At 28.6% G+C, this 12,555-nt stretch overlaps 1 protein-coding gene across 1 annotated transcript; it reads right to left on the reverse strand.

Annotated features, from left to right (window-relative positions):
• LOC136075716 (uncharacterized) lies at positions 1-6,019 on the reverse strand. Its single transcript, XM_065789151.1, has 3 exons — positions 5,884-6,019; positions 5,638-5,720; positions 1-918 (listed from the first exon to the last, which is right to left on the reverse strand). The coding sequence occupies exons 1-3, from the start codon at positions 6,017-6,019 to the stop codon at positions 1-3; spliced, it is 1,137 nt and encodes a 378-aa protein (XP_065645223.1).
• Between the last annotated feature and the right edge of the window lie 6,536 nt (positions 6,020-12,555).

Here is a 12,555-nt window from a genome sequence, read left to right on the forward strand (position 1 = left end):
TTATTTTTTATATGAAAAAACACCACCATCTGCAATTGATCTCAATTTTGCTCTGACGCCTTTCATAAGCGACTGTAAAAAGTTTAAATCAATTTCTTGTAGTTTTAGTTTAATGCGATCAATCAAAACTTGCTCTGTCGAAGCTGGCCAATCTCCCTCGTAAACCTTCTGTGCTATATGTCCCCAAAAATTTTCAATTGGTCGTGCTTGAGGCACATTTGGGGGATTGGATTCTTTATCAACGTAATAGACATATTGGTCTATGCAATTTAGAGAATCTTTAGAATAATGAGAACTTGCTAAATCTGGCCAAAATAAATAGTTAAAGTCTTCATGATACTTGTGAATAAATGGAAGAAGTCGTTTTTCTAAACATTCATTAATATAGATTGATGAATTAATCGCTACAGCCTTGGAAGTGCAAAACAATGGCTCGGACATACCACGGTCAGATATGGCTATCCACATTAATAATTTTTTTGGAAATTTCTCTTTTCCTATAAAACGAACACTTTCTGAGCATGTCTTTTTGTTGTTTGGGTAGTATCCAGAATTTCCAGGCATGTTGTCCTCTGCAAAGCAAAAGCATTTTTCGAAATCGATGACTAGAAGCAATTTTGTGTTATAGAATTTGTTAACTAGTTTCCTACTTCTTTTCTTTGCCTTTATTTGTTGTTCTATAGTGTATTTTGGAGTCTTTTCACGTTTTCTATACTTAATAATCATTTTTTTTAACTGACGACCAATTGTCGATTGACTTACACCGAATTTAATACCTATTTTTCTCTGACTGACCCCTTTTCGATTGTTGACAAGTGTCGTTAATTCGACTTTCTTTTCTCTAGTCCAGGATGTCGGACGACCAGGGTGCTTTCTATCAGAAAACGATTGAACAGTTTCAAGTCTTTTTAGGTTATCCTATATTGTACTTTGAGCAAATCCTTTCTTTTCAAAATGATTTACGATTTTTTTTTTTTATATTAGATTTATTTACAAAAAATATTTTTAGTCGCTTTCGAAAAGATTCTCGTTAAGCTGCATTTAACCTCATTTTAAATAATTGTGTTTCAAATAATAAAGGTTATATTTTATAGAACGTTTATGCCTACGCATAAAACCACAAAACTAATTATTATGATCAAATAACGAAATTAGGATTTGTCCGATAACTTCTGCATCACCCGTTAAACATTTTTACTTTTTGCTAATTTAGATTTTAAATATTTGATATATAAATTCTGCTTGATTTTCAAAATTTTTTGAAGATCCCCAGTAATTCATGGTGATTTATTGCATTTTTTATTGATATTAATTTCAATTTTTTGGAAATTTGTGTTATTTATTTCAAAGAAGGTTTTAAAAAAAGTGTTGTAAACTAAATTAACATTGTTTGAAGTATCAATATGACTCCAATGAAAAAGGGATAATAGCTCCTTAGTATGTTAAATTTGCTTTATTAAAAATACGTTTGTCAAAGAAATGATTTAATTTTGGCTATGTTTATTTGTAAACATTAATAGAAAAGAATATAGGAAAATTATCAGAGACGTCGTTTTCAATTATGCTCTTTTGAAGAGTTTCATTAAACAAATCATTAGTTATTATATTATCAATAAGAGAAGCTGTTAATAAAGTGATTCTAGTTGACTTATTAATTAAGGGAATGATCCCTATTTAAAATAAGGCGTTATAAAACACTTTTATGTTACATTTAACGGAATATTTGAAACAATCGAGATTTAGGTCTCCAAATACGTAAATATGTTTATTTTCTTGGTTACCTAACTTTATTATATCGCTTAGTAAAAAGTAGCTAAAATTTATCACTGTTTTTTTGTTGGATTTTTAGTTTTTAAAACCTCTGTAGTGCTATCTGAAATACTCATGTCATATAAATTAGCAATCCTCCTCCACATTTATTCGTTTTCAGCGCAAAAGGTATCAAATTAAAACCTTGTGAATTGAAATTAGAACAAACATCATCAGAGTTACACCAAGTTTCAGTCAAGCAAATTATGTTAAAATTATTAAATGGTTCTTTGGTTGTGTTACAAAGATTTTCAAAATTCCTTTTTAAGCTCCTAACAAGTGCAACACGCTTAAATAATCAGGTTCAAGAAGTTCTTTTAATTTTGTCTGTATAAAAGTAATTGTATTTACTTTGTAAAGCTCCAGCTCCGTTAAAACAATTTAGAATTAGTAGGTCATTTGTTTAGATGAAGTTAAAATAGGCTAAATCAAAAAAAAAATTTTTTAACTAAAATTTAACTGAAAGACGAATTTAAGCCGTATGTGTAGCCCGAATTTAACTGAAAGGCGAATTTGGACTTCTAAACCGAATTTAGCTGAAATCTGAATTTGGATTTTAAAAACATATTTAATTAAAAGAGAAATTTTTAAAAACTTTTTTAAGTTTAACCCTATATTTTAGAAGTTTAATCCTAACCGGAAGATCAATGAATCGTTAAAAGTTGCGACGAACAGGTGTTTTATTGCAAAGAACTTTTTTTTTTATTTTATTTATTTTATTATTATTATTATTATTTTATCTTTTTTTTAAACACAAACAAATAAACAAAAAAAATGGAGGAGAAATTAATAATTAAATTATTTGATGAAAATATTGTTCTCAGGGACGAGAATGACGTTGATAATTTTAATCTGTAAATATTTGAAAGTTAATAGTATAAAGCTTCAGAATCTTTCCAATATCTAGAAAGGAAACCTTTTTTCAATTTTAACATTATTAGTCGAAGTTTAAAAAAATTTTTGAAAACTTAAAGCTTCTATTGGATGATTTAAAACATGACTTTAAAGTAATTTGTCTTACGGAAATTTGTCTTACGGAAACTTAATGTAAGTGTGGTGAAACAAATGTGCAATTTGAACTAATTAATTACAAATCAGTTTACCGACCACGTAATTTTGGCAATGGTGGGGATGTAAGTATTTTTATCCACAAATCAATTAATTATAGTTTATATAACGATCTCTGTGTGAATGAAATAGGTTGTGAGTCATTATGCATTGAAATGAAAAATAAAAACACAAAAAACATAATTGTGAACGCGACATATAGACCACCATCAGATAATTTTAAAAAATTTAAAACTTATATTATCATTCATAACAAATATCAATAAAACGCGAGATCATGTCTTTTTGGCTGGTGATCTAAACATTAACCTAAAACATGCTTCAAATAATAATGTAACAATTTTATAAACATTCTTCTTCAAGCCAACTAAAGTGACTAACAATTCTTCTACACTTCTTGATAATATAATAACATATAACTTTCATAATAACCGTCTTAACACAGGTATAATCAAAACTGACTTATCAGATCATTTCCCAACATTCTTAGTTACAAATAACATAATAAATAACAACATTCCTTCTAAAATTATCTTATTTAGGCGACAAATCAATTAAAACTCTGTAAAACAGTCAAAACCTTTTATATAACAACGTTGCTTGAATCTGGTATTGCAATTACACAATGCTAGCAACTCTTATTATATATTTCTGCAAGCATTATGAAACAGCGTTTTCTATAAAAAATGATTGTGAACACAAAAACAGTAATGACTCCATCGATGTCTAATGGGTTACTAAAATCCTCAAAAAGAAAAAAAAATTATACGACAGTTACTTAAAAAAAAAACTCTTAAAATCTTAAATCTTAAAAAAATCCTAAAATGGCATACAAAAACCACAAAAATATATTCGAAAAAACAAAAAGAAACTCTAAAATGCTTTATTACGCAAGGCTATAAGACAAAGCAAACGGAAACACCAAAAAACTTAAAATGTAATTAAAAAAGTAATTGGTAAAAATAATTATGCAAGAAATACTCTGCCAAAAAATGTAACAATTGATGAAAAAAATACTTATAGTAAATCAATTATTGCTGAAAAAATGAACTGTTTTATAATTAATTATGGTCCAAATTTGGCATCAAAAATTCCTCTGAGTTCAACTTCATTTGAGTCGTAAAAAATTACGATAAAGTTATAGATGAACCTAATCTTTAGTTAATTGAATTGCGAACCGCTTTTTATTATTTTAAAACTAACATAAGTGCTGGATTTTGTTTCACATCTAATGTACTTCAGCTATTTAATAATTTATCAGAAAACAATATGTTGTGTTTAAAACAGTTTGGTTTCAAAAAAATGTTTTACTGAACATGCAGTGGTTAGAATAGTCAATCAAATAATAAACGTATTAGGGAAAAGTGGGGCACAGCTGAACACGGAGCACATTTGAACAAAGCCATCAAAGACATAAAACAATTAACACAATTCGTTCATCTATGCTCAACTGCGAACCTTACTCAGTGTTACGCTAATAATGTTTGTATTCAATTAAATTTGGATAAATATTCTCTGTTTTAAAGCTTGGCGTAAACAAATTGAGATTATTACTTTTCAATTCATATACAATAACTATTGTGATTTCTGGTAAGTTTGTCGATATATCATGATTACTTTTGATTTTATCAATGGATTTGTAACTCATATGTTTAGAAAATGCAACTGTATTCAATGATATTTGGAACATTATTTACGTATGGTAATGTAAGTTGACCGCTACAGTGTGGGGCACTACTAAACAAAAATAATGGGGCAGAACTGAACGTGTTGAGATGTGCCCCCCCCCAGGTTTGTTTGACATGCCCCCATAGATCATGTTTGACTTTAAAATAGGTCTTCGCCCAATTAGGGTCACGATGCTGTAATTAATTCTTAGATTCTTAGTTCATTAGTCCTATATATATATATATATATATATATATATATATATATATATATATATATATATATATATATATATATATATATATATATATATATATGTTATATCCCAAAAAATTTTTGTTTTTGGAAAAAACATATATATATATATATCTTTACTTATTATATATATATCTTTACTTGTTTGTTTGACATATATATGCATATATATATATATATATATATATATATATATATATATATATATATATATTTATATATATATTTATATATATATATATATTATATCCCAAAAAATTTTTGTTTTTGGAAAAAACATATATATATATATATATATATCTTTACTTATTATATATATATATCTTTACTTGTTTGCTTGACACATATATGCATATATATATATACATATATATATATATATATATATATATATATATATATATATATATATATATATATATATATATAAATATATATATATATACATATATATATATATATTATAGTGTCACAAAAAATTTTCGTTTTTGGAAAAAAGTGATGTGCGCTATGTAGAACTTGGTTACTAGGTATATTATGACCAAATATATCAGAATTTTTAAATATAAACGGTTGTAAGTGCTTGGTGTAAAACTTCAAATTTTTTATTTTTTTTTATTTTTTGCTATTTTTACGATAAAAATTGTAAATATTAGAAAAAAAATTACGTTAACCATTTATCATATTAAAAATTATGTGAAATATATGTTGCATGTGTTGAAGAATTGTGTAAAGAAATGTTAATCAAATATCACAAGCGCTTCAAATTTGACTTAGCTGGGTTTTAGTCAGATTTTTATTCAACGTTTTTCTGTGGTTTTTTGCAACCAACAAAACATTCTGCTTCATATCTTCATTTCGGTATGACATAATAAAGTCTTGGATCAGTTTTATATTTTTTTCTGCACAATCATTGGTGACTACCATGTTTTTAATAAAAAACTTAAAGTTATTTAAAACAGTCAAGTCCCTTTGTGCAGCTAATTTAACCTGGTCATGGGTAACCTTGGCAAGGCAAACAAAATCCAGTTCTGATCATTAACTAAATTTGATAGTGTTGTAGACGATGCATTTTAGGTTTACCCTTTATGAATTCTTCAGGAACAAGAAACTGTAACAGTTTTCGGAGTATATTCTTCTTTTCATCTTTTTCAACATCATTATCAACTAAAGCCATTGCAGCAAGCTGCTGACTTAAATACCAGGTATGATTTTGCATGATTTTCAGTATTGATTAAGAAAACTCGGGATATTCTTTATTTTAACCAAACACATCTTTGAATGCTGCTAAATTATTAACTGGTGCTTTAATACTAAGAGAGCTTTTAAAAAACCAAGGACAGTATGTTCAAGATATAAATAAAGAAGCTGTTTTAACCATCTTTTTCTCCTTTTCATTCATGATGTTTGAGATATTCTTTGTTATTTCTAATGTAAGCAAATAAATTGCATCTGCCATAAACCTTGCTGCACGGCAAGCTCCTGGCTGATGAAATTTTATAGCAGGAACATGACCACCAAGGTAGTAAACATATTACTGACAAAGATTATTGTAGTCTCCTCTTTTGAAAATATTTTCATAAAGTGCAGTTTCCCAAAACTGTAATGCTGCCTTGGCTATATTATAGACAGATGATCTAATCTTTAAAGAAGTCCAGTTAAACTTAGCCAGATTGTCTGATGATGTGTCTATCTTGTCAACAATTGTTGACCAAGCCTTCTGTAAGCGCACATAAATTTCTCTTTAAGGAGACTTGGTCTCGGCGCCAGTCAGAGCAGTCATAATATGTTTAATATGTACTTCAATAAAATGGTGACGACACATGCACCAGACAAGACTTGTATTAAGGATAGTTAATAAGATTGTAACTGCTCCCGCAAATTTTCCAGTGTTGGATGTAGTTGTGTCGCAGCAAACACCAATGATATTGTCGACAATAGCATAGTATTCCAAAAGATTGAGGATTAATTTGCCTGCTCAGACCCAGTTGAATTTTTTGCCTGCACTATGCCAAGCAAAAAATCATCTCTACATTCCAAATCTGGGCTAGTTACACTAACTGCAGTTCTCTCACAGTTAACTGTCAGATCATTCTCTTCTTCCAGCTGTCTAACAAGGTTCCCATCAAAATGGACTATGTTTTTTTTTTCCTTTTAAATCATCAACAAGATCCTGTCGTAGTGTTTCTCCTAAATCAATTAAATTATACATTTAAAATAATAGAGAGAATAAAAAAAAAAACTTAAACAGGTGAATAATTTTTACCAATATTTTAAATAATTCTGTATCTTTTTCTGTGTATAGTAGATCTTGATAAATTAATCTCATGCAAGTTAACACCTGCTTTATTGCAGATAGCAGAAATTATAGCAGTCTGGTGCCTAACACCGATTCTATACCGAACGCTAATAGCAGAAGTAGCTTCAATTAGTTCATCTAGAGTTAGCTAAAATTATTTTCGATTTTTTTGATTTGGATGCATCATATTCAGAATCATCACTTTCTTCACATAAAATGGAACTTTCAAATGGGCAAACATCATCTTTGAATTCAATTTGTCCATCCAAAGCTTTGTCAGTACTTTTCTTGTCTGTTGATTTCTGCAATTTGTCAAATGCTTGCAAAGTCATTTTTTCTTTTTGAGGCTTTGTGTTTTTCTGATCATTCAATTGCCTAACTCTTTCGTATCTCTGCTTTCTTCGCAGAGCCTTAACTTCAATTTCTTCATCATGCTGTGCAGTCAATGTCATATTCCTTTTAGATCTCTGGTCTTCGTAGAAGGCCACATCTTCTTTCTTTGCATATTCGGTTCTTCTCTGATCTTTCATCATCATATCAATTATCGTAGAAACAAATATATCAAACAAGGTATTAACCTCCACCTGGAAATCTACTTGCTTTTGAGTCCAAATCCCATAACTCGAACTCCAGTTTAGTTTACTCCATCCTTTTATTTTGTTACATTTCTCTGATAGTTTTAGGATCCTTTCACTAAAAATTATTACATAGCTGAAGTTACTTAAAAACAAGATAAACCAATAATACTTTTTTTTGAACAAGCAATAATTTCTTTGCTGGACTAAAATCTGGTGCTCCTATATAAAAGACAATTAACTGAAATATATAATTATATTCATGAACTGTTGATTAAGTAAATAAATTAGAAATAACTAGATGTTAAAATTACCTAGAAGATTTTAAAAAGTGAAAGTATTGCAGGATATTTCTGACACTGGGCAGCTGGCTAATTGGAAGCTCATTTATGGGATATTTTAACAGTTGTAGAAATCGTCTTAAACTGCTTTTAACAGTATACTTTTCTTTTTTCCCTGGTCCTTTTTTTGCTGAATTTTTTTACTGTACGACCCATTTTTAACAGTATATTTAATTATGAAACTAAAAACTTTGAAACAGTTTCAAACCACATGTATATTAAAGTAATCAAAATTTTATAAGTTAAAAATAGCAATGATCAATAAAATACCAATAATCAATTAAAAAAGTTAAATATACAATTGAATAAAAGTAAAAGATGACTACTTTAAAGGATTATCTTTAAAAAATCCTACTTTTGAATAAATTTCCTCTTTTTTATATCACATGTACAATTGAAATAACAAAATTTAAAAAACATGACAAAAATTGACATTTTTAAAAATACAAGTTTTACGCCAAGCTCTTACACTTTTTATTTTTTTTATTTTTTATATTTCACCTCTCCAAGGCAGAGAAGGCCACTACAGATGAGGAGGCTACTTGTGGTTATAACCCTCTCTCAACTCTATAACTCCGAAACACGAACCTTGACGAACAAGGCCGCTGTGCGGAGAAACAAGTTGAACTTTACTTGTTTGCTTGACAGGAAACACTCAATATGGTTCAATCCAGGGGTCGCAAGACAAATGTCGGAAAAACCAGCAGTGCAGATATATTGGCTGCATCCAAAGCTGTCGTCAACCAAGACATATCATTGTGTCAGGATGCCAGTCACTATGGAATTGCAAAGTTTACACTATCCGGTTACGTAACGAAGTTTAAGAACACTGAGAGAACCAATTTATTTATGTCGACAGGTTTTCAGTGATGACGATGAGCAGTTGCTGGTTGATTATTTACTTACGGCGTTTAGACTTCACCACAATTTGTCGATGAAAGAAGCTCGTTCTCTGGCTTTTAAATTCGCACAAGCAAACAACAAAATTATTCCAAACAATTAGATACTGAAACAACATCAGTTCAGTCGTCACCTCCAGGTCAGTCGGCACCTACTGGGGTTGTCAGTCCGGCTGAGGTCAGTCCTTTTCCAAAAGTAGCAACACGAAAGACCAATTGAAAACGGAACAAAGGTTCCACTAGAATTCTTACAGACACACCAGAGAAAAAAGCGTCGGAGAAGACTATTTATGGAAGATCTTCATCCAGCAAACGGAAGCTGAGCATGGACAGTAATAACAAGAAGATAAAACAAATGTCATGACAACAAAAACAATTAAAAGCTTTATAGCTGTATTTTATAGTAATTTTATTGCTGTATGTTCTTTCGCCTGCTAGATAAGTATTGTGCATGTAAGACGTTTGGTTTATTCAGTATTATTGCTTAAAGTTTTTGCCAACTGCTTGTATTGCTGCTTTTAATTGTTTTACTGGGCCTAATTTGTCATGGGAATCAATTGTAAAAAATGCTAAGTTCAAGTGTGCCCCATCCCTGTTTCAACTGTACCCCACCACGGGGCATAGCTTAACAATTTTGCGAGCGTTGTTATAATGGATGTCACCTACAAAATACAACTGTTTTTATCTTTCTTGGACATAAATTAATCCCACCAAAGATAGTTTTATTTGTATTAAACTTCGGAGTAAAGTTACAAGCGGAAAAATTTTAGCAAATCAAAGTTTAACAATTTTTGTTCAGCTGTGCCCCCTTTCCCATATGTATCAACTACTTTACATTAGAGTTTCATTGATCTGTCGAAGGCTTTTGATACTGTAAACCATAACATATTAATAAAAAAACTTGACTATTATGGAGTTAAAAACGATAATTTATTTTGGTTCAAAATCTTTTTGACCACTAGAAAGCAATTCATCCAATATAAGCAAAAATAAACAACTCTTATGTTGTAACTTGTGGTGTCCTTAAGTCTCTATTTTAGAACCCTTATTACTCCTAGTATATATAAATGATTTAAATTTAGCAATAACTTCTTAAATTGTATTCTTTTTGCAGATGATTCCAATCTTTTTTATTCCCATAGAGATATTAAAACACTTTTTAAAACAGCTAAGAGTTGGGTAAGGTTAATAAATGGGTTGTAAGTAATAAACTGTCTCTAAATGTGGATAAAAACAAATTTACTTTATTTCATAAAGTAAATAAATTAGAAAATATTCCCATTAAACTGCCAATTCTATTAATCAATAAGGCTAACATTAAAAGAAAAACTTAAGTTTTTCTTTTAATGTTAGCCTTATTGATTAATAGAATATTTCCATGATATATAGAGTGAAACCATTTCTAAATAATAAATCTTTAAAAAGTTTATTTTTTTTTTCATTCATTGTTATTTGATTTATTGTAATATTGCATGGGCAAGTACAAATTATTCAAAATTAAAAAAGTTGTACAGTAAACAAAACATGCGTGCAGAATTTTATTTGGAGCTGATAAAATTGTACCATGCGAGCCTCTTCTGCGTATACTAAATGCATTAAACATTTATAAAATCAACTTACACCAAGTTTTAATGTTTATGTAAAAAATAAAGATAGAACTCCTCAAATATTTCAGTCCTATTTTTTAAAAGTAGTGCATAAATACCCGACAAAATTTTTAGATAATACTACATTATTTCTAAATATAATTCAAAACAAATTACTTATTTAGTTTAATATCGTGGACCTTATTTGTGGAGAAAGTTTCCTAATTTTGCAAAAACAAAAAAAGTTAGTACACAACAATTTATACAAATTCATTTTATGAGTTAGAATCAAATGAATCAAAACAGGTAAATAATAACATGCTTATGACTTTTAACATAATTTTAAATACTTCTTTTAAACTAAAATTCAATTATATAAAATATGTCTCAGAATTTATCAACCTTTTCTTTCTTTCATTAATTCAGTTGTGGTGTTTCCTCTAATCTCAAAAGTTATTGTGGGAATCTAGTCTGAGTTCTTAAATATTTTTCGTTTTTTTTTTTTAACTATCAATGAGTTGCTATTAATTTACTTTTATACAAACTGGTTTTAAAATATATATTGTAATTTTAAGTACTCTTTTACTTTTCGTTTCTTATTTAAATATTACTTTATTACAAATTGTTATATTTTTATTATCATATTTTTGAATAAATGTTTTGTATTACATACGTATATATTATGGCTCTTATAAATACGTGCTCTTTAATTAATTTAAATTAATTAAAAAGAAAAACAAAAAATAAATAAAAAATTTTCTTTTTTACTTTTCCTTCAGTTTTTTTGTTTACATGATTAACTCATACATGATAACTCTTACATGATACATACATGATAACTCTTAACATGAATATGGTTCTTGAAGTATTTCTTAAACTAATTGTTATTTATTTTTACATTTATAATTTTCAATAAATAAATTGTAAAGTATAAATATATTAAACGGTTATTATAAATACGTACAACTGGGGCTCGATGATAAAACAAAATAATGTCTTCTACTTGCCCCGCCAGTGTTTTCATTAATAAACTTTTAAATTTTAAAAGTTATTGAACAGCGAAAAATAAACCAAACAAAAAAGAAAAGCTTTATAAAAAATTATTTTTGCTTTTTTTGTTTTGTTTTAGATGTTCCCAGAAGACCTAACGGTTTTGCCACGGAGTACATCAGAAAAGTATTAAACTTGGAAGTTCAAACCTTCTTCCTTACCGATGGTGCAAAATATGTCTAGAGCTTGCTTCGAATCCTAGATCTCTTGCTTATAAAGCAAGCGCTCTATCCACTGCCTCGCGGTTGGTGTGTAATCATTTTTCATAAACTAAAATTATTATTTTTTATCTTGTAATTAACCATAATTCAAAACATGACGAAGAACAAAATATATTAAATAGTAAATATTTATAACTAAAAAGTAATTGTTTATTAAACTTATTCACAAAAAGATTACTTTAATTTATAACGTTTGGTATAGCAACTGTAACTTTAATGATTTTTAAAATTGAAAAAAATGTTGAAATGGCAAAAATTGGGAGAGGAACTTATTTGATATGGCAAAACTACTGTCCAGTTTCAAAAAACGACAAGTTTTAAGTTGAATTTACATTGTGTCCTGACGGTGCGAAGAAAAAATTCATCCAACGAACAGACTACAAAACAAACTCATGCTCATTTTTGTGACTTCATCACATTTGCTATGATTATTTAATTCATTTTTGTGTGACACGAGTACTAAAAAGTAATAAGATAATTACAGATATCAATTGAACAAATAACAATTTATTATCAGACCAAATCGAATAAGAATCAGATACAGAGTGACATGTTAGCATGTACATCTCAGAGTTTTTGCAACGCACCAAGCGTGCTTAATTTAGAAACAAACTAATAAGCAAATGAAGACGAAAATATAGCTGAAGCAAATTCTGATGAAGAAAACATGGTAGATAAGGAAGCATTTAAGTACGACCATGAATAGCCTAGTACTAAAACTCTCGAAGATGTTCGAGCTATTGTAAAAAAATTCAAATACAAACATAAATTAGGGAAAGAGCTT

This window comes from Hydra vulgaris, chromosome 02 (assembly GCF_038396675.1).
Source record: "Hydra vulgaris chromosome 02, alternate assembly HydraT2T_AEP".
In the NCBI taxonomy this organism is placed as follows: domain Eukaryota; kingdom Metazoa; phylum Cnidaria; class Hydrozoa; order Anthoathecata; family Hydridae; genus Hydra; species Hydra vulgaris.